This window comes from Danio aesculapii, chromosome 7 (genome assembly GCF_903798145.1).
Source record: "Danio aesculapii chromosome 7, fDanAes4.1, whole genome shotgun sequence".
In the NCBI taxonomy this organism is placed as follows: domain Eukaryota; kingdom Metazoa; phylum Chordata; class Actinopteri; order Cypriniformes; family Danionidae; genus Danio; species Danio aesculapii.
In genome coordinates this window covers 25,788,130-25,814,381 of record NC_079441.1, presented here as the reverse complement: position 1 = coordinate 25,814,381, position 26,252 = coordinate 25,788,130, and the positions used below count along the sequence as shown (strand labels likewise).

Below are 26,252 nucleotides of genomic sequence, written 5' to 3'. Positions count from 1 at the left end.
GCAAGCCTCCTGAGTATCCTCCTGTGAGGCTGTACCTTTAGTTAATCAATGCTAAGCGATCCAGCCTCCGGACAGTAACCTGCTGCTCTGAGACAACAGTACGATTGGATTGGCTAGCGGCCAGCTCGGTGTTGAATTCTTTCCTGGGTGTCTTCCTGTGCTCCCCTAGCCACATCTGTCTTGAGTTTCTCCGAAGCAGCTCCCTGGGGCCCGCTCTAGTTCAACTATTTTAATTTGACTAAACACCTTGATTTATTTTATCTCTCCGATGAGGAAAGTCGTTTGTCTTAATAGGGCCTGTCAACTTCCAGCCCCCATTCAGAGCAATTTACTGGCCGGCGCTTGAGCTGCAGCGATGAAGGGGAGAGGGTGAAATCGTCCCATTTACTCTCTCTGTCAAAAAAGGCACCTAAAAAGGCGCCCATTGACTGCTTGCTACATGTGGCTTCCTTTGGGCATGAATTGACTTTTTATTCACTTGTTGTGAATGGCTTATCTGTAAAATTGATACATTTGCTACCGATTTTATTAACCTTTGGCTTGAGGCATGAAGGGCTGTTGTTTAGCGCGTGCTGCAGTCGGGACTGACATATGCCCCTCGTGCTCGCTCAGAAACGAAAGAGAAGGTGGGATGGCAGTGCATTTGCGATGGGAGTGACACTTCAAGTCAGAAGGACTGTTGGATGTCAAATAGCAAAACTTGCTCCTTCCTCCAGCTCCCAGAGATTCTCGGGGGCCCCTGGGGCAGGACAGAACTCATATCCTACTGAGGGGCAAACATCTGGACTCAATTCTGCCCGCTCTTCAGACGACCCTCCAAATCAATCACACTTTTCAATCTCAGAATCTTTTGCAACGATTATGCAAAAAAATACACTTCTGTAAGTACACTTCTGTAAAGATGCATGGTGAAATGATCATGTTACTTTATTGGCTATTCTATATTAGGCATGGGCCAGTATAAGATTCTGACAGTATGATTACCTTGAATAAAATATCATGGTTTGACGGTATTGTGATTACTGCTCTAAAATATATATTTTTTTCAAATGTCTGGGTAAAAAAACAAGACCTTTTTCCCACTTTGAACACAATATATTTTAGTTTGAGAAACATTTAAAATACTTTGGAGCAGTAAAAATGTCAGGTTATATAAATCAACTGAATCATTGACCTCTGCTGTCTTCATTTGTTTCGAAAACAGATTTCTTTACAATTTAATACGGCATCTTTGGATATCTTTTCTGCTGGAGATACTGTTGTCCAAAAAACAAAAGAAAAGTAAATACAAAATCTTATATATACCGTAGAAATGGTTTTCTGGTGAATTTTGGTGGTTTTAAAACCTTGACTTTTCCAAACCACTGTAAACCTTGAAAATGGTTATCGTCCCATGCCTATTCTCTATATATTTTGATAATGCAGGTTACAGTAGCTGTGTTTTAGCGAGGGGCCACAGACTATGGAGGGCCCAGGAGAGGTTCAGTGTGTGCAGAGTGCTGGTCCGCACAAACACCAACAGCATACTAACAGAGGCTCCATTGTTTCGTCTCGGGCTTGATTGTCCAGAGCTCACCCCACCACCCCACCCTGCTACAAAAATGTCTTCCCTCTTCTGTTTTCCCCTCCTCAGATTTCTGCGCTGTTATGCTCCTGTGTCATTGTTTTCTGACTATAACAGCAACATTATGGACAGTTAAGTTATTTTGTGCATTCTTTCTGACAATACTATAAAAGGTAATGTGTAAAGTAGAATTTAGCTTTTTCTTGTTTTAGTTGTTTGTATTACAGTTGAAATCAGAATTATTGAACCACCTTTTGATTATTATTATTATTTTTTCATTTTTAAATATTTCCCAAATGATGTTTAACAGAGCAAGGATATTTCTGATAATATTTTTTCTTCTGGAGAAAGTCTTATTTGTTTTATTTCGGCTAGAATAAAAGCAGTTTTTAATTTTTTTAAAAACATTTTAAGGTCAAAATTATTGGCCCCTTTAAGAAACTTTTTTTCCGATAGTCTACAGAACAAACCATCATTATACACTAACTTGCCTAATTACCCTAACCTGCCCTGTTAAACTAATTAACCTAGTTAAGCCTTTAAATGTCATTTAAGCTGTATAGAAGTGTCTTAAAAATATCTAGTCAAATATTATGTACTGTCATCATGGCAAAGATAAAATAAATCAGTTATTAGAAATGAGTTATTAAAACTATTATGTTTAGAAATGTGTTGAAAAAAACTTCTCTCTGTTAAACGGAAATTGGGGGGAAAAACTGGGGGGCTTATAATTCAGGGGGGCTAATAATTCTGACTTTAACTGTATAAATAATTTTTTTCAAGTACATTATTATATTTATAAATATTGTACCACCTCTGTCTCATTACTTCTTTCCCAACAGAGTTCTGCCCATTTGTTTTCTGACTTTTGTTAATTGATGTCTAGCAGCAGTTTTTCAGAGGGTAACGGAAGGTTGAATGTTTTTTAAAATGTTTCAGCCAGTATACATGCTAAGAGCACAATATCATAAGACTAAATCCTATGACTTTATTTTTATTACATTACACATAAATAAATTTGCATCTACTCGTTTAATATATAGAATAAATAGAATAATATAGAATATATGTACACTGTAAAATCTAACAGTCAACTTTATCAAATGAAATGAGTGTAAACTGAAATTTACTGAAATAAATTTACCATAAGTTAATTCTACTCATTCTCATCCTCTACCTTCTGCTGAAGGTAATGTGTTAACTAAATACCTCATTACTTCAACTTAAATGGAGTAAGTTAACAGTACTTATATAGATTAGTTTTTTTAACTCAAATGGTTTGTTGCAATTGATTTCCTCAAATGGTTTAAGTTACCCCTCAACTTTTTGGGTTTTACAGTATATATATATATATATATATATATATATATATATATATATATATATATATATATATATATATATATATATATATATATATATATATATATATATATATATATATATATATATATTTTCATTCTAATTTAAAAATGAAAAACACAATACAAAACGAGTAGATGCACATTTATTTACTCAATTGTGAGATTTAAATGAAAATCCTGTTTATTTTGGTAATCCTGCTCTGGCATACAGGACTCTTGCTTGCTTTGAATTATAGATTCCTTTTAAAAGCAGATAAAAGTTTTATTGGCAGGGGAGCAGGGGGGAGCTCGGTGTGTATCTGTCCTTACAAAGAGAGCAGTGGTGCATATTGCATTGCTCTTAACAGCGGTGAGTCTGGCTGCTCTTGTAAAGGTGTCTCGTTGCATTGTCGTTCCCGCTTGACACGGCCTGGCCGGGAGATCCTAAATAATGAGAGCAGGTTAGATTTGTCTAATTCATCAACGAGGACACAAGATTCCACTCAGGACCTCTTGGATGAGGAGGAAAAGGAAAGAATGAGGCGGCGTCAACCGAACATTTACCTTCCTCTCCCTTCACTGTCACAAACCAGATTGGATGACATTTCCCACAATGGCCAGCTCCAATGCTGGAGAGAAACAACTGCGACTGCGGTGAATGAGCGTGAGAGGGAGCTGTCAAAGAGAGGGGCCACCAGATAAAAGACACTTTGTAGGGGTGCGATTTGTTCTGTCCAACAGCCATTCTGCCACCCCAGGCCAACCCCACCCCCCCCTTCCCCTCTAATCAAGCAGGCCCTAATTTGAGTTCCAAGTCCAGCACCAAGGGAAGAGAGGGCAGCTTGTTACTTTGAAGAGTCCCGAGTGAATAAGAGAGATAAAAGATCCAGGCACACACTAGGAAGAAAGAGGAAAGGGGGCGAAAGAAGGAAAGACCCTCTATTCTCTTCTCTTCCTTTGGTTAGGACAGCTGAACCATTATGGTGAAATTTGAATGACTTATTTTTTTCTGAATACTGGAATTTCTTTGTCTCTCCATCAGTTGGCTTTTTGTGGATGCTCCCATATGCTGCGAGCTCATCCTAAGTAAATTAAGAGGGCTCTAAAAGCAACGATTGTGCCTGTGTCAGGTCCAAATGCTGGACTGCGCATAACTGGCATGCCTTCGAGGCTGGCGAATCGGAGGCAGTGAAAAGGTATATTCCCTCATATGATCCAGAAATGGGAAAAAAAAGGTCACTTATGATTTTCAGCCCTGCAATACATACACACAAGGACATTGATTTATAGTCCCCATATGGACAGTGAAGGTTGTTTTATGTGTCTATTGTCGATGTCAATACCAAAGAAGCAATTTCCAGATGAATAAAAGGGAATAATACAAGAAAAACTATAATATGTTTTTATTTCAGTGACCTCAAAGTGAGTTAAATTACTTTTAAGACTACAGAACCTTGTTGCATCTAAAGACAAGACCCAAGGGTAAAGATCAAATTAAATCAAAGATTAAAGACTGAAAGCACATTCGCATAGACACACGCAAAAGCATCATAATTTGGCTCAGATGACATTTTTATTAACCTGCACATGCCAATAATGTAATTTTACAAATAAATAATGACAGGGTAAGCTAAATTGTCCGTAGTGTATGAGTGTGAATGACCGTGTATGGATGTTTCCCAGAGATGGGTTGCAGCCGGAAGGGCATCCGCTGCGTAAAACATGTGCTGGATAAGTTGGCGGTTCATTCCGCTGTGGCAACCCCAGATTAAAAAAGGGACTAAACTGAAATGAAAATGAATGAATGAATGAATGAAAGTTTGTAATTAATTGTAATGAGATAATTGTAACTAATTAATTAACTTATTTATTTATTTATTTATTTATTACTGATACTATTGTATAAACTATGTCATTATTTATTTGTAATATACAGAAAATGTACAATACAATTACCTAAAATTATTATTATTAATATATTATTAATTAATATTATTATTATTATTATTACTATTATTAATACAATTTAAAATGATGTTGAATGACAAGCAGCATTTGAACTAAGCATTAATAAAAAGTGTCCCTTTCTCCTGAATCAGATGGTAAGACCAACAGCTGTTTTACCTGGCCCTCTGCCCCATGTGATGATCGAAACCCTGCTGATCCTGCCAATAAAACTTCATTAACTAGCATGCACCAGGACCTGCTAGCACATGTAAGCATATGGCAGCCCAAATCATCAACTCCAAAAAAAAAAAACTTTCAATACTGCATTAAATTTAGCATAATGCAAATATACAGCTCTTGTTCAGGCTATAAAAGAAGGTGAACATCTTGTGCTCAGTATTCAACAGTGCCAAACCAGAATCATTACAGTGTCCATTGAAATATAATTAGCTGTGCATGTTAGCATGTGTGACTTGGGCTCAAACAAACTGCATTAAAGAATGATAACAATTTTTAGAAATACAAGTAATTAATAAATTAATATTTAATTAACAATAAATAAACTAATTATGATCATTAACATGTTTTTTAACTGTATATTTATAAAAAAAACATTTCATTTATTCATCTGTTGTTTGACTGACAGAATAATTTATTGATTCATTCATTCATCCAATTTGGCACTTCTTTCAGCAATCAAAAATGCATTATTTACATTCTTTTTAAGTAACTGCAAATATTTAACATACAAATAAGTGTTCGTGTGATAGCGAAGTCTACTCAGAGCTTGCAAAATGAATTAAAACGCACTCCATTACTACACACTCTCATCCATGATTTTTATTTTTTCCCCCCACCCATCTCGAAAACACTTGATTGACACCAAAAGTCAACAGAGTGGCTCTTAAACAGAGACACACTTCATGTTCTTGACGTTCATGGGGCACTTTAATGCCGACTAATAATCTAATGACGACAGCAGCGATGCTCACAAGTGTAATTAAGATAATGCAAGAGCCCTGCTCTTCTCCCAGCATCCTCAGCATCACACAAACCTCTTCATTAAAGAGTCCTACCGAGATAGCAGCTCGACCTGACCACAAAACACACACACATGCAAACAGATGTGGGACAGTGAGCTTCTGGTGTGCATTTCAATGTTTCTCCTATCAGAGTTGATTGACGGTGAGGTCACTGCTGAAAATTGGGCCGTCCTTGAACACGCACTATTAAAATCAACCATTCATCACTCACTTACATGCCTTGACCTCTTCCGGTTTTATTATTATTATTATCATTGGAGAGAATAATATACTCTGATTATACTCAACATCCATTCAAGGCCTAATTGGTTTACTAGTGTTATATGCTTTTGCATAAATATTTTGGGAACATTTTCCAATAAGGTTCTGTTGGGTTACAATTGTTAATGCATTAAAAATTATTAAATAACATTGAATAGTACAAATACAGTAATTATTTATCTTTGTATTTTTTTTTTTTGTAAATACACAGCAAAATCCTCTGAGCAAGATTTACTCAGTGCAGAGAGTATTTGGTCCCTTTTTAAATAAAGGCAAACAGGTTGGTAATACGTAAAGCTGCTGTTTGTGGAGTTGCTTAATGATCCTTTGCTGAGATTTTGAGAGATTCAATGTATTATATTTCAGCTGTTTTCATCTAAGGCTGTGACTGAAGTAAGTTGTACGTTTGTACGTTTTCTTCTGTGTTTCTGTTTATAAACAGCAGGTGTTCATCATCAGTGCTCTATCATCACCTAGTTAATCCTTTAGCTAAGTTTCCATCCACCTATTTCTATGCACATTTTGGATATGCACATAAAAAACGGTTGATGTGAACTCCAAGATGGGCATACATTTTGAAAATGCACATGAGAAAAACGTTTTATTCAATAAGAAGTTATTGTATAATGATGGTTTGTTCTGTAGACTATCGAAAATAAAGTTAGCTTAAAGGGGCTAATCATTTTGACCTTAAAATGGTTTTTAAAAAATTAAAAACCGCTTTTATTCTAGCCAAAATAAAACAAATTAGACTTTCTCCAGAAGAAAAAAATATTATCAGACATACTGTGAAAATATCCTTGCTCTGTTAAACATCATTTGGGAAATATTTAAAAAAGAAAAAAAAATTCAAAGGGGGGGCTAATAATTCTGACTTCAACTGTATATACCATTTTTTAAAATGTCTCTGTTATTTCAAGTAACACAAATGATTTTTCTTTCACGCTTTCATTTATAACCATAACTTTAAATCTATAACTATAAAACCATATGTAACCCTATAGTAAATTGTTTATCAAGGTTTCATTAGTCAAAATATTGTTCCCCTCAGGACCCAGGGGTTTGCGGATGAGCGGAGACACAGTCCAGAGCCTCTACTGTAGTCGGAAATCCAGCGTGACACAGGCTAAAGCATCCCTGCCAGCTCTTAAACGCCATTACACGGCCGTGAGCAGAACATTAGCTCTGAGAGCCGGCCTCTGATAAGCATTAGCTGTCCTGACACCGAATTAAACCTGCCTTTGCCAGCGCCGCACCTCACGCAAACACGTTTCTAATTTGTGAATAATTGTGTTATTGGGTTTCACCAACTGCACCCAGAGCTTGTAACAGTGCAGGACATTGTGAATCTTCTTAATAAATGAAAATATTTGCCTAGCAGGAAAGCTTAAATGTGTGCCCTGCGGTTTAGCGTTCAGAGAAGATGTTTTTTTCTCAGGTCTGAACAGTGTGTGTGCTTTCGATGCCTGTCTTTTTCCTCAACGCGCTCCTGTTCGCAAGCACTTTCAATAACACCATGTGAGGAGAGGAAGCAAACAAGGTGTGCCTTTCTCCAGCCAAACGCCACAAGCTAAATTCCTCAATTCATTAGGAGAGAAACGGAGCACAGCTCTCCCCGCATTCATCTTGCAAATGTGGCCCAAAGAATAATAATTTACAGTGGCTCATATTTCACTTGGGTACATAAGGGCAAACAGGTTGACTATTGAGGCGTTAGGGAGAGAAAAATGCAGAGCGTGCCGCTGGAGGATGGGGGAGATGGAGGAATATTTCACATTCTGCGATGGGTGGAGAAGCTTTCCTCTCTATCCTGGTCAGGAACAATGTCTAAAAGGAGTCTCGGAAAATGATTTCAAATCTGGCACCCATCAAATGTCAGTTAGACGCCAGAGATGTGCTTTGATTTGCTTCACCTCAAAAACGAGCTCAATTAATTTGGTAACATGTTTGATGCAAAACAGTAAAGATTTGTTTATTTTTATTTCAATGAATTGAGTTATACATACAGTGTTTAGCATAATTGAGTTCACCTCATTTTGACACCTCACAATTTTTTATCCGTTTCTCATTGAATATAGGCAATGTTATTTTGTTAGATAAGCTCCAGATTTGGCTTCAGTACTGACTCATTTAATGTATATGCACAAATATAATATTGTATAGCTTCCAATTAAAAATATAAATTTAAAAGATATGTGAGGGGTGTACTTGCATATGCTGAGCAATGTACAAATAAACATATACGCTTCATTATGCTTCATTAAAAATATTCATTAAAAATATACAGTTGACGCATTGCACTAAAATGTCAAATAAAAAAAGAGTGCCAGTTTGAATATTTTTTCGCATAAAATAACAAAATAAGGAGACAATTATATTCATTTTTAGACAGCAAGATACTAATGATTCAACTTCAGTTAAGAAATCCTTCATTGGTGGAATAACTTAACTTGATTTTTAATCACAACTAAAGAAAACATTTGTTATTCTGAAAACATTTGTTTTTATGGATAAAAAACAACAATTTTATTTTTATTTGAAATTTGTAGGCAATGTTATTAGGGGTTTATGTTATAATAAAACAAATATGAATATTTTACTCAAGCCCATAACTAATAAATCCATTACATCTAAAGAAACCAAGAATTTTTAAGCAGTCCCTTATTTAGTTCTATAACTGTATATGTAAATGATAGCATTAAAAAATAAACAGAAAACAAATAAATACATAAAAAATTGTATTTGAAAATAATTCCTATCCATTGGGATCTTTTTTCAAAAATTTAAACCGCAAATTGAACAAATTTTAAGCACCATAAACAAGATTAACACACAAAACTTTTACAGCATTTTTATGTTATTAGTTTTGATCAAATAAAATTGATTTATTTGACTTTATTGACTTATATTTCTTCTCATATGCAATGCATTAAAAAGTGATGATTAAAAAAGACTATTGTTATGTAAAAAATGTTCATGCTCATCCCAGAGTGTCACTTCACATACTGAATCTACACTAGCATGGAATCCCTGCCCTTATTGGAGCCATTAAGAATAAAGCTGACGTTAAATTGAATAATCATGTTATTTATATTCATTTTTAGACAACAAGATACTAATAATTCAATTTCAGTTAAGAAATCACTCATTGGTGGAATAACTTCACTTGAATTTTTAAATCACAACTAAAGAAAACATTTGTTATGCTGAAAACTTTTGTTTTCAAAGATGGAAAATGCTGTAAAGGACAATATTTGAAATTTGAAAGCAATGGTACTAGAGGTTTATGTTATCTTAAAACAAATATGAATATTTCACTCAAGCCCGTAACTAACTAACGTACATCTAAAGAAACAGAGAATTTTTAAGCAGTCTCTTATTTTGTTCTATTTATTTTGTCTACTTTTACAGCTTTTTATGTTTATGGTTTTGATAAAATAAAAACCCAATGCTTTAAAAAGTGTCTAATGATGATTAAAAAAGACTATTGTTATGTAAAAAATGTTCACGCTTATCCCAGAGTGTCACTTCACATACTGTATCTACACTAGCATGGAATCCCTGGCCCTTATTGGAGCCATTAAGAATAAAGCTGACGTTAAATTGAATAATCATGTTTTCAAGTAAATCCAGCTGCTGGAACAATCGCCGCTCTGTACCCTCACAGTCCGCTCTCTGTCCAAGAGCGCTTAAGCCAGGTACGAGTCCCATCGAAATCACACTCAGCCCTGCTGCTCTCTTAAAAAGCTTCTACTTATCTATCAGCCACAGGACTTTCTCTTCACAGCCATGTAGACGGCTCTCGGAAATTGATTAGGCAAAAAGCGAGGGACCTCTTTTTCCACACTGCATGGCTATTTTCACACACTCACACAATGCTGAGATTTCGGATTTTCTATCCCTTTTTTTTGGTTTACGTTTGGATAACCTGATCTTGTGTTTATAGTTTGACTTCCAGTCACATTTTTTTAAACAGTCAGGGACATCTGAACGTTCAAGGTGATACAAACAAAAACGGCTTCGCGGCAGAAGCGCAGGGCTCCGATTGACTAATGAAATCCATTAAAATGACAAAGCCGAATTAAAATTCCAGGAGAATATTCATTCAAATTTTTGGGGGGAAGTTTCCAGCATACATCAAAAAAAGAAACAAGGGTGCAAAGGGTGCCGATGTCTTTAATTGTGTAAAAAATTAAATGTAGCTGAAGTGAATCAAACCTTAAAAAATAGAGCTCTTAATTGCACCAGCAGCGCCTCTTTCCATTCAATTTGGTGATTAAACGTTCTGGCATATATCTGATGTGTTACTCTGTATTTGTTCCTGTATCTCTCCCTCTCTCTCTGACAATCGAGCAGGCACTGCTGTGGTTTGGACGTCCTCCAGACATCCTGCTTCTCCTGCTTTGTGGTTTTGTTTTGCAGATCTCATCTCTCTCTTCACCGTTCCTCGTGATTGACAGCTGAGCTCAGGTATGAAAACAAACACAGCGCTCCAGCGGCAGCGGGTGGAAAGCGATCCCCTTTACGCCCTGTACCTGCTACTGCTACCCCTCAACCCAGTGTCAACGTCAACAAGGGGCTTAAAGAAAACACACAGCATTCAGAAAACACTTAAAAGCACTTAAAACTATTCTCGGATAGAGTAAAAATCCAAAACTACCTGAAACATCTTGTTTCACGTGGATAGATCAAAACCAAAAAGTGATCTGGTTTGATGAGTTTGTTTACTTGTTTTGTGCAGCAGAGCTGGGCATGTCTGGACGTGTCGCTACATTTTAAAAAACAGGTCTAAGTGTTCTCTGAGCTTTTTTTCCACTCTCTCTCCACTATTGTTCTTTGTTCCCTAAAGCAATCGGTTACTTTTTCAACTGCTAAACTGTTTCTTACCACAGCGGTGTCTCGACAGGATCACAAGGTGAAAAATATGTAAAGGCTCTAAAGAACAGCTGTGGAAATTTCAAAAGCCAGTAAAAAAACTTTCTATAATTCCGACACTGAGTTTGGTGGGGGCAACGATTCCTCGCCGATTTATTTATCGAACAAAGATCAAAGGGGGGTTTTGTAGTGCAGCGACAATGGCACAAAGAACTGTGGGTAGAATGCACAATGCCATTGGTTCAGATATGAGAGCAAAAACAGCAAGGCCAAACAGGCAACAGCTTCCTTTTCATCCTCGTGCCATCTTTTATCCGACACTCTCCTCCATTAATTTCGAGCTGGAGGAACGTGTGGCCTTTGTATTGATTTTTTTAACCCAACTATTAACGCGCTCTCTGATTTATCATAACACTTTAGATCTTAATCATAAGTTGTGTGTGTTTTTTCTCTTTTTCAGCTTGGTGCCTTTGTTTGTGTATTAATTAAGCAGACCTTGTGTGTCTCCAACCCTGAGCTTCCTTTTTAATTGCCCGTATTTACATCAGGCCGACTTCAAACGCAGAGAGAGACATTTTGTAAGGGGGAGCACAAAGGAGGCCTTTGAAATGTCTACAGTCATATGAAATGGCAGGCTAATTAGAAACCTTAGGCTGCCGGTATGATATGAAAAGTAATTCTGTCTGTTTCTCTACAGTCGCCCGCAGCCTCGCTGGAAATCACGACAGAGGCCACTGGTGGGGTATTATCAACGCCTTCTACCTGTTTATACCTTTTAAACATGACCTCACCCAATGCCATTTATCCAACAGAAAAAATACCCTGTAATTTAAAAAGATCTCCTTTCAAAAGGCTAAATCTTTCCTCGCCATTTTCTTCGCTGCACTTTGATCTATGGTGCCACATAACGGGGGCAGGTACAATGAATCTGGTTTACTGAGATGTGATTTACATTTGGGGGTTCATTAAGGTTATTGCCGATGAATGCACTTATTAGAATGTACGACTGTTTCTTTTCCCCCCACCTCAACCCCTCCTCCACCCACACGCCGCAGAGAGTCAGTCTAATCCAATAATTAAAACCAAGGACAAACGTTATTCATAATTCTAAATAGCGCAGGAATGGAAAAGAGAACCATTAAGCGAGGGAACAAAAAAACAATAACACTTCTCTCCAATGTTATTACGCTCGCAATCTAAATCCTGCTATTAACTGCCTCCTAAATGTCTTCTCCATTAAAAGCGTCCTGACATACTGATGCTATAACATTGGGTATTCCGGCTGCCATGACACCTGTATCTCTGGCGGCAAAAAAAGCCTGCTGCTATATGGAAACACATGGCTGTACAATAAAAGTCAGTGTAAAGCTCTAAGGATATTGCTTTCGCCAGGAACGGATGACAAACCCAAGTGTGCCAGAGGAACGGAGAGAAAGAGAGTTTGAGATAGTGAGGGAGGAGTGCGTGGTTGGAGCCGGGCAGAACTTAGTGTGTTATCTGAGAGCCGGTGCAGTGCCGTCTCCTGCTACATAAACACGTCTCTGTAACAGCCAGTGCTAAGACCTAATCGTGGAAAAAAAATAATAAAGCACATCCCATGAACACCTTTAGTGGGTGTAAACGGTGCATGGGCAGTACTGTCCTCCAATACAAACACACACATGCATTTTTTTCTGTTTATATCAAGCCCACCTTTCCACTGAAAGTGTGTTCAAGCATTATAGAAATGTACTCCACCTGAATACACAGAATGTTATGGCTAATTTATATTCCAGGAGCTAAAAAATTCAATTTTGCAGGCATACAGCACATCAGACTCTAAGAGTGAGTCTTGACTATAAGAGTCAATAAGAAATTAATTAAGGAAAGATACTGTAAGGCTGACAGGGAAAAGGGAAGTTTTCTGATACTACCAAAGGACCAGTCTTATTTAAATGGAAATATACCTGTAAAAGAGACACACTTCTTACCTTTAATTTCTCCTAATAGCTCGCCAGTGTTCAGTCGCTCCATCTTCTCTTTCCAGTCTTTAGAAAGGAGTTTCTCCATGCAGGAGGATTCTGAAATACAGACGACATTTCGGAATTAAATTGAATGCTTATAGAAGAAAGAAGCAAAATCATTTAACTTTACACTTTTTTTCTGTGGTTGCAGCATTAATACAGTGTAAATACAAACATTTATATAAAAAATGCTAAACAACATATTTGCCACAGAAAGAGAATTCCAACAAACACAGTTTGTGTGAAATCACAGACGACCGCAGTAAAGATGCATTCATACAGTACAGTAATTCACTTTGAATAACTGCATTTCTCAAATCCATAGCTTTGAGTGTGACCCATAAACCTTGAGCAACAAAACGATTTGTGCTTGTAGAAATAAAGAGGCCTCAAAGACAAAGAAAAAAGACAGAACGGAAAAACGGGGAAAAACCTTCCAATTGAAAAGGTGTGCAGAGCAAAATGAAAGAAACAAATTCCTTCTACTTCTCAGGGAAGTGAATGTTACACACACCTGGCTTTCAACCACTATGGTGCACGATAATTGTCGAATGTGCGTTCTAGAGGCTGGACCATGGTAATAAAGTGAAATTCTATAGAGATCAGTAGCTGAGTGCATTACAGTAAAAAAAAAAGCATGTCAGCTCAGTTCATAAAGAGTATCAGGGGTAATGTCTAGAGGTCAGAAAAAATGTTTTAATTTCAACAAGAAAAAAAACTGGGGTTTGTAACTGAATGAAATGCTCTAATGCAATATTTTCAAGTTAGGTCAACTACATTCTGTGAAAGTGTCAAGGTGAATCTATTTGTGCCTCAGAGCTTGCAAACAGCTTCTTTATGAAAGGCACTAATTGTTTTGTTTAATTTTTTTTTCATATATTAAAAGGGCAGGTATGATGTTTCTTAAATTCTCAATAATGTACATACTGAGAGAAACACAAAGACGAACATATAATATGTGGATAATGCGAGAAGTGACCCCTGGTCTGCTGAAGGTCGACTAGAGAGGCTGAAAGAGTGATAAGAACGAGGCGCTGCACAAAGAAAGACATTAAAAGGAAAGGTAGAGAGGGTGAGATGGGCCTGCTTGACTGGCCCCGCACAGCCGGCAATGATGAAAACAATTAACATTTGTCTGGCAGACAATGAATCAGGAGGAGGAATGGCTGGAATCTGCAGAGCCGCGGCCCCGAGGTCATTGATAAAGAACACACTGCTCACCAGCGAGCGCTTGAAGCTCGCAGCCTGGGTCAGCCTGTTCCCATCGTACAAACACACACACAGGGTAGAAAAACACCCAGTCAAAAGATGTGTCCAAACATCAGGCAAACATAAACAAAGTGAAAGCTACTACATTAAGAGCTCTACCTTTTTCAAACTAAATTTCTTTTTTGCGGGCCGTGACCCCTCAGTAGAGGGGCTACGGGTGTCATGTTGCCATTCGATGACATCATGGACAGGAAGAGTAGAGTTTGTACCCTGTGTGAAAGGCCAAAGGGCACGGGGCTAAAGCAGACATTCTTGCACGCTGCTGGCAGCCCTGCGGCACCGTATGCTGTAGTTAAACCACTCGTGGACACAATGGCTCATTTGTGAACACACTTTGCCAAACAAAAGGGCACAATTCATGAGAATGGGAATGACTTTGGCTATTCTGTTGTGCGTGCTTTGTGTCTGCGTGCATTGTAGTTGTACAGTATCTTGAGGTACTCCAGGCCATGGAACATTCCCCATGACTGACATCATCACCCTCATGAATGTGGTGTGATGCGATTTTCATCCCATGCCATAACAATAATTGCTGCATCTATGCTGCTATTATCATGAGCACTGCTTCATAGTATTTACTACTAAAGGTGCAATGTCAGCTGTATAGTATTACTATAACATTTGGTAACACTTTAGTTTGATGGTCCATTTGAGTATTAGTAGACTGTCTGCTTATTATCTGTTGATACTGCTTCTTCAACAGATATTTAACTGACTATAAGTAACTTTGCAAGTATTCATGTCAACTTACACTAACCCTAACCCTAACCTAACAGTAAAGTGTGACCTGACATTTAAATAACTTTGCAAGACAATAAGGTATCGATGTCATACAAACCTTTGAAATGTCTTGGATCAGTAAGACTTTTGAAATATTTTTGTGCGTCTTATAAATAATATGGCTGTATTTATTTGATATAGCACAACACTTAGGCCCAATCCCAATTCTATTTTTGTACCCCTACCCCTTCCCCTTCTGCTTGGCCCTTGAAACAGAGTGTAGCCCTACACCTTCAAGCTAAAGAGAATTGGGACACCCCTACCCCTTCACGTGAAAGTGCAAAACGAGGGGTAAGGTGGAAGGGCTAAGTGGTAGAATTGGGATTGTGCTTTAAAGATTTTGCTTGCAAGTCCAAGTGGGTTAGAGGCACCCAGCATAAAGGTGCACCATACATTTTAGGTCAGATCAAGGGGTGGTCACATTATCTTTGATACACAATTTCCCTTATTTCAGAGAGAATGACAGGACACCTACTGTACATCAGGATCATTCCAACATGATTTCTACTTTACTGACTCCCAATCAAGGACTCACTTTTCTTGATCTATGTTGTGTGTGTGTGAGGTCTCTTGAATATAGTGCCTCTTGTCACAAACTATCCTGCCTTTACTTAACTACATTCAGTGCTGCTCAGCAAATACGAGTACACCCCATTTTGAAAATAAACATTTTTATCCATTTCTCAGTGAATATATTGGTGCATTTGAACAAAACAGATTTATTAAACAGATATATTTATTAAAATAATACTTTAGTCACAGAACATCTTTAGAAATGGGAAGATGATACAATTACATTCAAGCAAAATATTGCAATTACAATCTACAAAATTTCAACAAAATTATATATTTTTTTAGTTTCTCTTGATTTTTGCTATTTTTGACAATTTTTTTAAAACATTTTTCTATAACAAATTTTAGAACCATTATTGTAAGTTATTTATTGGATTACCTGTAGATTTGCCTTTAGTACTGACAAATCTAATGTACTGTATTTGCACAAATCTAATATTGTAAAGCATCCTGTAGAAAATATTAATTTACATGAGTGATTTGTGTGTGTGTGTGTGTGTGGGGGGGGGGGGGGGGTGTACTCATATATGCTGAGCACTGTACACACAACACGCATTCGTATAACAAAAAGCAGTACATTCCTTCCTCCAAGCTGAAAAAAGAGCTGGAAACAGAGAAACTTCCTTTTATGGCACAAGGCAGGGGTGGATCTGTCCTGGGGGGTTAAAAGGTTTTAGGGAAGACTTTTCCCATATTCCTCCTCTGCATCTTACACACACAGACACACACACACACGCACACACACACACGCACACGCACACACACACACACACACACACACACACACACACACACACACACACACACACACACAGAAAGAAGTGCACAGATGCTTCTCCAGCACTTGATCATTAAGGAATGCACCAACTGTTGGAGATAATGCGGTGCCAGCTCCCATTCTGCTCCACTCTGCCTCCCTTGAGAGTGGCCGCTCCCTCACTCCTCCACGCAAACACACACACTCACACACTACAGCTGGAATGTGCCGAAGCTGTCCTCCACAACATTTTACCTGGAAGAGGTGAGGAATGTCCAGCATTTGTGGATGACAGACCTGTCCGAAACTGTACTTCTCCTCCTGCGTTTAATGCGAGGATACTTTAGGAAAACAATCGGTTAATGAAACAGACGTCTGGGTTTTTTCAAAGTACCCTTATAAAGCTAGAACATTTGAAAGGAATTTAGATTAATAATAAGGGGATATTTTTTGCACAATTTCCCAAGTTGCATTCCATCTTCTCCGGAGAGAGCACTAATGCCAATGGAAACACTGCTTAACATCTGGATAATACTTAAATGTCATACTAACATATTACCGATGTAACGAAACAAAAGTGGGCCATTCATTTTGTAAAATCAAACAAAGCTTCAGCCACATCCATTCATCTCTCAGCGCTGCTGCTACTTCAAATGAGAAACGCAGCACAGCCCATTGAACAAGGTACATTTCCTTCCCACATTTGCATTCAGATTTCAAAATACAAAGAGTTCAGAGACAGTCTGACATTTATAGACTCGGAAAACTGAGGAAGAAGTGTGGAAAAGCCTACTGTAGAATGAGCAAGCGCTGACTTTATTGTCATTATTCCACAAGGGCTCCAAAAATCTCCTCATGCCCTCTCTCCTCCTCTCGGATAAAGTAGCTCGAGGGAAACCAACTCAGCCCAGATGAGATAGGAATGAAAACAATAGCCCTTATCTGCGCTTGTTTTTGCATTTTCCCAAGGTCCCCACATCTCAACAGACGGCTTAGCCCCTTCCACATTGGACCCGGAGCGGCTATGACATGGCACGAGCACTGGGGAAAGGACTTGGAGGACGACCTACTGATTTAAGACCTCCTGGGAACTAATTCTAAGAGACAATGAAGAGAGAGAGAGAGAGTAAAGAGTGTGTTGCTTTAGCATCACCCATCTGCAAACTCAAGAGACCATCCATGTCAAAACAGCAGGATTAGAAGGCAGCACATTCCGGCAGAAAAAAAGCAGCATGTCACAATCCTTTTGTGGCCTGATAAAGCCAAAGCCACTAGTCTATGAAAGTGCCATTACATCGTAAAGTCGTAAAGTCAGAGAGACTTCACTGATCTCAGTATATGAATAGATGTAACCACCTTTCAGTGCCTCCTTGACATGCTAATGGACGATCTACACCTGGCCCCTGCGTATCTAACCACTCATCTACGATCCGATCTCGACAGCTCGGTTTGCTGCCAGAGAACTCTTGCTCTTCTTCACAAAGCAGCTCAATTAAGACACCTACAGCGAAGATCCGCTGACAAGATTACGCCGATGGTCTTAAACAGATGAAAAGGAAGAGCAGCGTGCTCATAAATCTCGGAAAAGATTTAGGGATAGTGTTGAGTGTAAACAGTTTGTCCTTCCCAGATGAAACAGGAAGCCAAAATTGTATGTCTAACAAAAACATTAAAAGCGGTACTGTAAAGCACAGGTAGCACTTGGATCTGTCATACTTTATAACGAGCAATAAAATATTTAATCATGTAAAACTAGATATGCTTTTACATTAAAATTGATTGATTTATTCACCTATATATTTAAGACATCACCTCTTTCATTCAGCAAGGCCCCATTAAAATTGTGCTTTAAATACAAAAAAACATGACAAATATATAATTTTTATTATATCTTATTTTAAATAAAGGCAGAATGTTTTTTTTTCTTTTTCAGAAACATAGTAAGGAGCAAAGCAGTTTCCAGGCTGATATTGATATGAAACATTTCCTCAGCAGGAAATCAATATATTAAGATACATTAAATCAAACTTTTCACCACCCTCAATATTACCTGAGGTGGTTTTAAATATATAAACCTTGGCTTGCACACAACGGCACACACATACCAATAGGCCCAGATGTATTCATCAATTAATTTTGGAGAACGCCACTCGGAGACCTTTTTCTATGTTCAGTTGTAGCCTGTATTTGTTTTTAATGTATGTGAGTGCGGTAAAGGTGTCCGAAAGTTTAACCTGATGCCATAAAATCTATGTGCTGCATCTCATGCTATTGCTGTGTATTAAATATAATGTAATCATCCCAGGGGTTGCAAAAAATATATAAAAATAGATTGAAAGACTGATGGCTTTTTATTTGCATGTGGTATTGTTGTTAACATGCTAACAATGTTACTATTACTTATTATTTTGTTCTTCAGTAAGTTATGGATAAAATTTGGTAATTCTAGCAGTTATAGAAAATTTATTAGATTTTTGGAAATCGCCAAGTGACCCCCCTTCATTGTCCGCAACCCACAGGGGATCCCGACCCCCACTTTGAGAACCACTGCATTAAATATATTAAACATTACATCAAAAACTATTTATTTAAAATCCTACTGACCCAAAACTATATATTATATTATATTATATTATATTATATTATATTATATTATATTATATTATATTATATTATATTATATTATATTATATTATATTATATTATATTATATCATATTACATCATATTATATTATATCATATCACATTACATCATATTATATTATATTATATTATATTATATTATATTATATTATATTATATCACATCACATCACATCACATCACATCACATCATATCACATCATATCATATCATATCACATTATATCATATCATATATCATATCATATTATATTATATTATATTATTATTACTTAAAATGAATCAATTAGACAGTACAGAAAGTGGCCTAACATGCAAACTAAATAAATGTACTGAGGTTGCACAGAAACCTACTTCAGTTACTGTCATTAATGACCTCCACGGCTGTGTATGTGAGATGGAGCTGTGTCATGCCCCTGAAGATGCAGTTGTGCTGAGCGGAGAGGGTGTACCCCCATCCCGATGAGTCCTGCCCTGTGGCAGGCAGCCAGAACATCTGCCAGCACCCCCAGGTCTCACACCGCCACTGTAATCCCCACCACAGGAAGCTGCTCTTCCCCCAATCAATCCTTACACTTGAGAAACGAGAGAGCAAGCAAGAGCCAGACTCTCTCCTGAAACACTTCACAGCACAGACATCATTACAGCAGTCTTCAATGAACTGCCCTATTGTCCCTCTGCAGCCTTTTGTCAATTGTCCACAGAACACAGCATCCTCAATCTGACTTTCAATGAACTGTAGCTACAGTAAATTATCCCTCTTCCTCTCAATAAACTCGAAGAAAACGTCAGTGCTGTGCTTGGAATCTCTTCTCAGAGGAAGAAGGAGACAGACCTCCCTCTCCGTCCAGCACATGAGCGGACGGCCCCGCTCCTCGGGGAAAACAGGGAATTACCAAATCGATGATCAACTGACAATGACGATATAAATTTCCCAGGCTTTCTCCTGAGCGCGCCCTCTAATGATGGTGAAAGCTGAGGAACCGTTCCCAGTTTCAGCAGAAGGAGAGAGAGAAAGGGGAGCAGGATGAAGGCCCAAGCGAGGAAGAGGTATTATGGTTCCACTTGAAGCCACCCAGGTTGAAGGGCACTCTTATTGCAAGTGTCGCAGTTAGGTTAATAATTATCCGCTAAGCACTCTCATTTCTAATAATGTTATGAGAGAAAAGGCTCGAGCGAAAAAGAGAAGTAGTCAAGCAGCCAAGGTCAAGAGAATATTGAGAGTTTCATGCAATTTAGAGGGGGGAAAACAAGTTATTCCAAGCATTCTCCTTGGCTCTCTCTGGAAAAAAAAGCACTGTCCCTTCTCTCAAATCGCATCTCAAGGCTTCTCTTGCGCTGGATTTGTTTCTTACAAAAGATATGCTGCAGTCAATAGAAAAGCCAAAAAAATGTGCTCTTTCTCTTGCTATTTCCCTCATCTCCTTAGAAAAACAAACTGGAGTCACAAGCTATCCAAACACGCACACACACACACACACATCTTCTGAATGTCTTAATCACAGAGCCACTAAAACAAGACTCCATCATCACACAAAATAAGAGTATAATAATTACAAGAGGCAGACAGGAAAGTGAAACGGCATAAGAAAACATGTTTTGTCGTTCCCGTCGTTAGTTCCAGAGACAACAGCTGTTAGCTGGGGCGGCGGCGACGAATGCTCCTGAAGTCTCCATAATCACGCCGTTATTGAAGTGAGGACAAAAAGGGCACTAATTGCAAGGGAGCAATCTAAACGTAATAGGTTACACACCCAGGCAATGGCGCACAATGCTAACAGCTAAAAAGAAGAGTCGGGTTTGAGGGAAAAAAAAAAACATTAAAAATCACGACAGAGAGAAAACATGCACGCACACGCGCACAACACTGTATAACAGTAGCGTTTCCCTCATTTTCTGCCAATTACCTTCTTTCCCTGTCAACAGTTTTAATAACCTCGATCATTTCCACAAGCCCCTTTTTTTCTTTTTTGCGTGTTTTTTTGCTACGGTTAAATAATTTTGCTTCTTTAATATGCAAATGCACCCATTGGCATGCATGGGTGAAGAGGCTTCAGCTCCTTGAGATGTGTCAGTATATTGTCGAGCACCTGCACCTCGGGGAAGGCTTGATTTAATTGACACCTAATACTATTCATTATTCCACTTAGTGAGCATCACTGCTAGTCACCTGTAGGCTGCTAGAACACCGCGTTGCCATTTGCTCCTGTCGACAGCTGCTGTAAATAGCCTGACTAACCTTAGAAAGTCTTTTATTTGCTTTTAGTATCATTTATGCACTACTAAAAGTGATAATGACCAGAAGTAAAGAAAATGTAGATAAAAATATATTAAATAGTAATAAATACATATTTAAATAAATATTAGCAGTTTTTTAAATCACTTTAAATTTTACATTTGGAAGTAGCTGTATTTATAATTCGAAAACTCTTTTTTAGATACACCGGTGGCCATTCAGTGAACTGCAGCTTATTGCTTAAACATCCAGATGCCATCCACACTTAGACAAACAATAAAATTAACTAGAAATATTACAGTGATGCAAAAACAGCAGTTAAGAAGGCATCTGATCATAGGGATGTAAATGTGCTTCTAGTTCACAGGCAAAATTGCAGAAAATCCTTAACATAAAAAAAATCTGTCCACACGCTTTTGTAAACAATCTAGTTAGTCAGAGAATCTTGCTTTTAAGATTCAGGTACAAGCTATTTACAAATTTGTAATCCAAATATTGGCAAAGCTCTGTTTTAAATATAAGGTTACCTCAGGGATGTGTATTATCCCCTATTTTATTTTCTCTATATATTTATGAACTGCAGAGAATTAATGATGATAATCTCGCTCTTATAAAATACGCCGATGATCTGGCATTGGTTTAGTGTCAGGAATAAATAAATAGCTCTTTATATTTTAAATATATTAATGGTATCACAGATTGGTTTAGCAAAAGTTCATTACATCTTAATATTGGAAAAACAAAGGAGTCATGTCTGGAAAGTCAAACAAGAGCAGCAGATACTAGATATCCTCACTGTAAAACCCAAAAAGTTAAGGTAACTCAAACCGTTTGAGGAAACCGATTGCAACAAATCATTTAAGTTCAAAAGCTAATCCTAATGAGTACTGTGAACTTAATCCATTTGAGTAAATTAAGCAATTTGAGAACAGTAAACCCCAATAAATGATGAGAACTCAAATCAGCTGAGTACTGTAAAACCTAATAAGTTAAGGCAACTCAAACCGTTTGAGGAAACCGATTGCTACAAACTATTTGAGTTCAAAAACTAATCTATATACAGTAAGTACAGTGAACTTACTAAAGTTGACTGTTGGGTTTTACAGTGCTGGTTTATAAACCAGTCATCAAAAATGAAAATATAGTAGAGCAGGTCTGAAATTGTAAGTATTTATGCACAATTATTGATGATAAACTGAATTTTGATAGTAATGTTGAGGTTGTTTATGAGAAGGCAAGTCAGCGCCTCAGTCTCCTCTGCAAGTTGAGAAGTTTTAATGTTAGTACACACACTTTAAACATGGCATATACTGTAGATCATTAATAGAGAGTGTTATGGCATGTAATATTGTTTCATGGATTGGTTACACAACACTTAAACAGAAGAAGAAATTATCGCAAATGATCAATCAGGCAAATAAGACAACTGGTTACAAACAACATTCGCTGCAGATTCTATTTGACTCCATTATGGAAAAAACAGCAATTGTGATTTTTAAAGATACTATACATCCCCTTCACTCAGCATTTGAAATGTTACCATCAGGACACAGGTTAAAATTCCTAAAGCCCAAAGAAATGCTTATAAAAAGTCATGTATCCCAATTGCAGTTGTCATAAATCAGATCACTGTTTGATGTGATTGGGGTGGTTGTTAAGAATGATCTGCGGGGCTAATTTGTTTTTAAGTTTTTAATTCATGTTTTCTTGATTAATGGTTGCTATAATATGATTATTGTATAGTTGTATGTAAGTTACTAGTGTCAAATTTCCTTTCTGTGCCTAGCAGAATAAACAATAAATTTTAAACTAAACTAAACTAAAGTAAACATTTTAAAAAATATCTATGTTTTTAATTCATTGCATTATTAGTTAACAAAAGTCATTTTAAATATACTATCCTGCTGCTCAATTAGTAGTGTGTGGCACCAGCAACTCAAAGGTTATGGGTTTATTTCCATGGAAAAAGAACTGATAAAATGTGTATCTTCAATGCGATAGAATACGTCAGTTTGGACAAAAGATCTGCCAAATGAGGCTGGATTGCAATTTCTAGGAAACGGATTGTACTATAAAAAGTGCACTGTAAAAATACCGGATGGCCATAGTGTCATTGTCTTTATCTGCCAGACTTAAGGTGCTAATCTCCACAATGACCCCATCATCCTGGCCATTGCAACATTGGTGACCTATCTAAACAGGACACATGTCCATCAAGCACATATGAATTAACCACTCCCAAGAGGCTTCACCTCTTGAGCAGGGCAGCGCATGACCTCTTCTTCAATCCATTTTACTGCAGGACTCGGCACTAATCAGGGCTGAATTATTAAAGTGAGCAGCCACCGATGATCAATTCGCACTGGCCAGGCCTTCCACGACAGGTACTTCTTCAGCACTAACGACGCAAGAGAAATTCCATCGGACAATGAAAGACATAGAAGGGAAATAGATCATGCTGATTAATCACGTGAATGGGAGAGATAAAGTTGAAATATGGGAAACAGAAGAAATAAAGAGTTCAAGTTCAATCAAAGCTGTGGATGAAAAACCATTTCCATGGCGTGTTTGCACTGGGACTACACCCTGCAAGATACCGTCACCCTTAGAAGAAGGGGAATTCTGGGCACCATGTACAAGAGGAGACCTGAATAATAAATGTCGGTGAAGACGGCAAGAAACTAGCAGAGGGTCAGTGTCTTCTGAAGGCAAGCCATGCAAATGAAGACTTGGGCAGACGATTAAAACACACCCCCTGAGCCTCCGACAGGAGGAGGAGAACCAGACAAAATTAAAGCAATGTTGAAAGAGAGATTTCTAGTGAGAGAAGTACAACTCAAGGATCCTACAGATTGAGAAGAGGAGGGAGATATTAGGAGTGAGGAAAAGGGAGGGGGGCACAGGAAAGAAAGGGGGGGGGGGGAGCTGAATCCAATCAGAACTTAGTGTGGAGAGATCAGGAGCCAAGATAAGCCCATACTCCGAGCCCCCAAAACTGCAATCTCCTCTTAAGCTGTAGAGTGGCAGCTGGCAGAACAGCTGGTGAATAGGATTAATGTCAGAAGAATGAAATAAAACTCAACATATGTCCGAGCCTGAGGTGTTGGGACTGCGCGTGATTGTGCCCCGATGGATGCCATGTGTGCAGCTGGAAGGAGCTGCGCTGGAGCTCGGCTGCGCTGCCTTCCCCACAAGGTCACTTTTAAGAAAACTAGGACCATTTAATGCTTGGATAGCAAAATGAACTTTCTCTCCCCTGTCCTCTTTAGTCTCCTCTCAGACTGAGCGAGCCCTCAGAGGCGGCCCACCCGGACTGCTCCGCTCCTGCCGGCTGCTGCTGCTGCTCATTACGCTTTACTCACAACAAGAATCTTCTTCGGCAAACACGGACTGGAAAAACTAAAGTCAGCCAGTGAACTTCGCAAGTTTGCCTGAGAATGACTACGTTAACTAAAAACAGCCTATCGGATATCTTATTTCAAATTCAAATTTCAGCAGTTTATTAAACGAAACAGGAAATGACCAAATAAACTGACATTGACTTAGCCTATCTACTTACTCCCCCTATTTCCAAAGATTTATTTAAACAAGCCATTGTCATATTGGTGATCTGGTGCATGCCTTCTATAGATGATTTGTTTTTTCAACAATTTCTTCCTAATGTTTTTTCTAAAATAATCTGTCACTAATTTAAACAACCTGTGCCTTCCACCCTTTTTATTTCTTTTTTTCTCCCTTTTTTGTTTGTTTGTTTTTGTTCTTTGCTTTAGTTTTTTTCCCCATTCTTTTAATTTTTTTCCTCCAAATTGAAAACAAAGATGTAAATACGATTGTAATGTTATATTGTCATATTCTTTTATCACACCTCAAAAAAAAGATTGTTCAAAAGAAAAAAAAAAACAGCCTATCGCATTTATTAATCACATAATTAAGTTGGTTAACATCCCTTCAGAAATCATGAACACCCAAATGTACAGTATATAAAAATGCAATCGATTAAGACTAATTTTGGAGGATCTTCTTTGATGGAATACAAAAGGGGTGAAGATTGACTGCAAATCTGCAAACAAAATAAATTCCTCATACATATCTACAATAATTTGATGCTTCTCAGTGTTTAAACTTCATAAAACAAATAATAGCTAATATTATTCCCTTCTTTCTTGAAAAATAAACAAGTTAAAAATAAAAATACACTTTATCCAACCATCTTGAAACGCTGCTTAAGGATTCAGAACATGTAAAGGTAGGAATAAGAACAGATATGCAGATCTAATCTTAATTTATAAATTCCATTTCATGTCGGTAATCATTAGAGCCCACATACTGTAATAAATTATAATAATTTCACACAAGAATTAAATTACTGGGTACCTTGCAGAGGAGCCATTTTTATGCCGACTACCCTGCAATCTAACTGTCAGATACAAACCCTTCTACTAATCAATGCTTCAAAACATTCACTTTTATTCGGCTACGTTGAATTAATAAAAACGTGTGAATAATGTCGCTTACTGTGATCATTTTCGGCTCAGAGTGATTTAGTAAATTAATGGGTGCTAGGGACAAAAAGAAACTGATAGGATCCACATGAATAGATTTGAAATTTGCTGTGAGGCCAACTGTCTTGAGTCGTCACTGAAACTTTATTTCATTTTGAATGCCGGAGCAACTTGGACATGCTTGAAGGCTTTCCCTGCACAATATACGACGAGTTCAAATGTGGCGTCAAGAGGATGATGTGCTGCTAAAATTAAAATAGAAGACATTTCAACCATAAAAACATAACGGCTTGGTTTAAACACACTCTTCGGGGGAAGTAATCGACAGAGGCTGTTACATCTTGGGATCTCATTTTTAATCATTAAGAAAAATCATTACAATATCTTTAAAATGGATGATCTTAAACTATCCAAATGGGTATATTACTGTATGAGCCACGAGTGAACTGTTTTACAG

The 26,252-nt window shown here is 37.7% G+C and overlaps 1 protein-coding gene across 12 annotated transcripts in view; it reads right to left on the bottom strand.

Moving 5' to 3' along the window:
• Positions 1-26,252, bottom strand: part of sox6 (SRY-box transcription factor 6) — a 199,845-nt gene that overhangs the window by 85,011 nt on the left and 88,582 nt on the right. For all 12 annotated transcript variants that reach the window (XM_056461452.1, XM_056461449.1, XM_056461456.1 and 9 more), the window contains one exon: positions 13,004-13,093. In XM_056461452.1, coding sequence (XP_056317427.1) covers positions 13,004-13,093 — 90 coding nt within the window. The remainder of the gene's footprint in view (positions 1-13,003; positions 13,094-26,252) is intronic.